General features: G+C 41.2%; 1 protein-coding gene across 1 annotated transcript; it reads left to right on the top strand.

The window, feature by feature from the left end:
* Positions 1–1,886: 1,886 nt before the first annotated feature.
* On the top strand, positions 1,887–2,967 carry LOC104962818 (obscurin-like; the record flags this gene model as incomplete). Its single annotated transcript, XM_010791317.1, has 3 exons — positions 1,887–2,087; positions 2,713–2,773; positions 2,872–2,967. Coding segments are annotated over 3 exons (358 nt in total), but the record flags the coding sequence as incomplete, so codon positions are not given.
* Positions 2,968–3,057: the final 90 nt, after the last annotated feature.

The following is a 3,057-nucleotide window of genomic DNA, read 5'->3' as shown; positions in this document are numbered from 1 at the left end:
TATCTACAGCCCAAATGTCGTTTTAAACAAATCTATCTTGGTTTTGTAATTGCAAAACATGTAAGTAGTGTTATATATTTGCCAACTGTTATTCTGTTTTATAATTTGCCCTTTTCACTTAAAGTGGACCTATCATGCTATATTTGAATAATATAGTGTAGGACCATACCTATAGAAGGCATATTTATACTTTTTATTTTTCAAAATACCAAACAGATCATGCATTTTAGCCATTCCTCATTTCGCTCAATGTAACACTGTCTTTGCATGGGCTGATTCTGTGAGAACAGCACCATCTACAGGCCTGGCCTATGTACTACAGCGTCTCCAGCGCTTTCCAACGGCAATGTCCGTGGCTGTCTCCTCCTGATTGGTGGAGTTGGCCCAATAGCCGTAGCGCCACTTCTGTGACGTCATAGAAGTGTTCAAATCTGGATCAGTCTGTATCAGATCCGTTGCAGCCCCTTTTTAAGAGATTTGGGTATGGAGGAAAATAGAGAGGGTTGTGTTTTCTGACACTTGGTGAGTTCCCTGGAACACCGGGGACACATACTCATGTATACAAGACGTACAAAAGTGCATTTTGCATGATAGGTCCCCTTTAAGTCAAAGTCAACTTTATTGTCAATCTTTCAGTTTGTGTTAAGCTTGACAGAGAGATCGAAATACCGTTTCCCACAATCCCGAATACAATATCAAAGATATATAAAAATATGTATATACCTATATACACAATCAACAGACACATTTGTACATATAAATAATAATAATAATACATTTATTTTGGGGGGCGCCTTTCATAACACCCAAGGACACCTTACAGGGCATAGGGGCAATATAGGGAACAATTAAAACAGTGGATTTAGTGAAGTATCAGCCGGGGTAAGACAAGACAAACAACAGGAAATGGACTACAAAAGGACACAGGGTACAGATTATAAAGAAAATGCCAGTTTGAACAGGTGGGTTTTGAATGTTGTTATGGAATCAGACTGTCGGATGTGTAGTGGCAGGGAGTTCCAGAGTCTGGGAGCCGAGCAGCTGAGAGCTCGAGCACCCATGGTTTTGAGGCGATAGCTGGCGATATGCACACATTAAGACATAAATAAAAGCACAACAATCAATATATACAAAATAACAGTCACTTCAATAACTTTGAGAAATGTGCATTAGTGCAAGACTGTCCATAGCAGCGTAGAAAGTGTCTGGTGCTGGATTTGAGTGTCTGAGTGTGTGTGGGGTGGTAAAGGGGACCTATCATGCAAAATGCACTTTTTGATGTTTTTTGTACATAACTATGTGTCCCCGGTGTGTCGGGGAATTCACCCAGCGTCAGATAACAAAACCCTCTCTCTTTCCCTCCGTACCCACATCTCTAAAAATGCTGATCCAGATTTTTTATATATCTGAGACCCATAATAATAATAATAATAAATTCGATTCCTAAAGCACCTTTCATTGCTCACAGCAATCCCAAGGTGCTACATGAGGCTTAATAAAAACAAACAAAATAAACAAAAGTTTAATCAAAAGCTTTTTTTAAAAGAAAGGTTTTTAAGCCTTTCTTGAAAGCATCAGTGGTCTGTGGAGTCCTCAGGTGGTCTGGGAGGGAATTCCACAGACAAGGAGCAGCTGCACAGAAAGCCCGATCTCCCATTGTGCAGAATTTATGCCTAAAAATAGCATAATAGGAGAGCTTTAAAGTCCAGGGGGAGAGGAGGGAGAGGTGGGAGAGGAGGGAGAGGAGGGAGAGGAGGGAGAGGAGGGAGAGGTGGGAGAGGTGGGAGAGGTGGGATGTCGACATTTAGCCATGTTTCCGTGAAAACGTACACACAGCAAGCCTTGGTATGATTGAATCTGATCTGATCCTTCTCTGCGTGTCTCAGGGGAACCTTCGGGGTGGTGAAGCGTGTCGTCCACAGACGGACGGGGGAAGTGTTCGCTGCTAAGTTCCTCCCTGTGAGGAGCAGCACTCGGACCAGAGGCTTCCAGGAGAGAGACCTGCTGTCCCGCCTGGCGCACCCCCGAGTCGCCTGCCTGCTCGACTTCTTCTGCACCCGACGCACTCTGGTGCTCATCACAGAGATGTATCCTTCCTGTTGTAACGCTACAACACAGGGAATACAGGCTTACTGAGTGTCAGCGCTGGCATTCGGCTTTAATGTCGTGACAATACGATTTACTGTTTTAGATTTAAGAGGTCAGAGTTATATTTGTTTACACAGCTGTAGATAAAGAAAGAAAGGGATCACCACAATCTGCAGAAACTACTAGAATCTAGGCAGCAAAAGGAGTTCATTTTGGGTAATTAACTACTCATTAATTCAATATAATCCAGCATCTATGAATAAACTATCCATGATAAAGAGGCATGTGTTCTATAAACAAAGTGGGGGTGGTTAGATTATGTTAGCTTCAAACAAAGCTAGCTCAAAACAATTTTGTAATCAAAAATAATCTTCTGCTTTGTAATCAGGTACATATAAATATCAATGGACCTTTGATTCTTTGGTAAATTGTGAGACTTACTGTTGAGTCCAACATGTTTGAGATGAAGCAGTTAATTGTATGTTTTACTTCAGTTTTTAGCAGATTTTGCGAATGTTATTTTGCCACCAATTGACGTCATCGCTTCACCTCAATAAAACGTAACATTGGGTTTAGTTGTGTTGAACTTCATTTGTATTCTGAGTTCTTTAACACGTTTTCTAGCTGCTGCTCTCATGGACTTCTGGACCATCTATTACTGAAAGGATCCGTCTCAGAGAAAGAGGTGAGAACTCACATTCATTCACAAAAACCTGGCTAACATCATGTTGATATATATCATATTATTATGGGTCTGGACTAATATTCTCCTCTTTATTTCAGGTCCAGTCTTACATCCAGCAAATCCTGGAAGGAGTCGGTCACATTCACAGCATGAACATCCTGCACCTGGACATTAAAGTGAGACTTCCTGTCTGAATGTTCATTAGTAAGCAGAGGTGGGAAGTAACTATGAGTACATTTACTCAAGTACTGTAGTTAAGTAAAATGTTGAGGTACTTTACTTGA

The sequence above is a fragment of the Notothenia coriiceps genome, unplaced genomic scaffold, assembly GCF_000735185.1.
Source record: "Notothenia coriiceps isolate Sejong01 unplaced genomic scaffold, NC01 NC01_scaffold00035409, whole genome shotgun sequence".
Lineage (NCBI taxonomy): Eukaryota > Metazoa > Chordata > Actinopteri > Perciformes > Nototheniidae > Notothenia > Notothenia coriiceps.
This window is presented reverse-complemented; position numbering and strand designations above follow the sequence as displayed.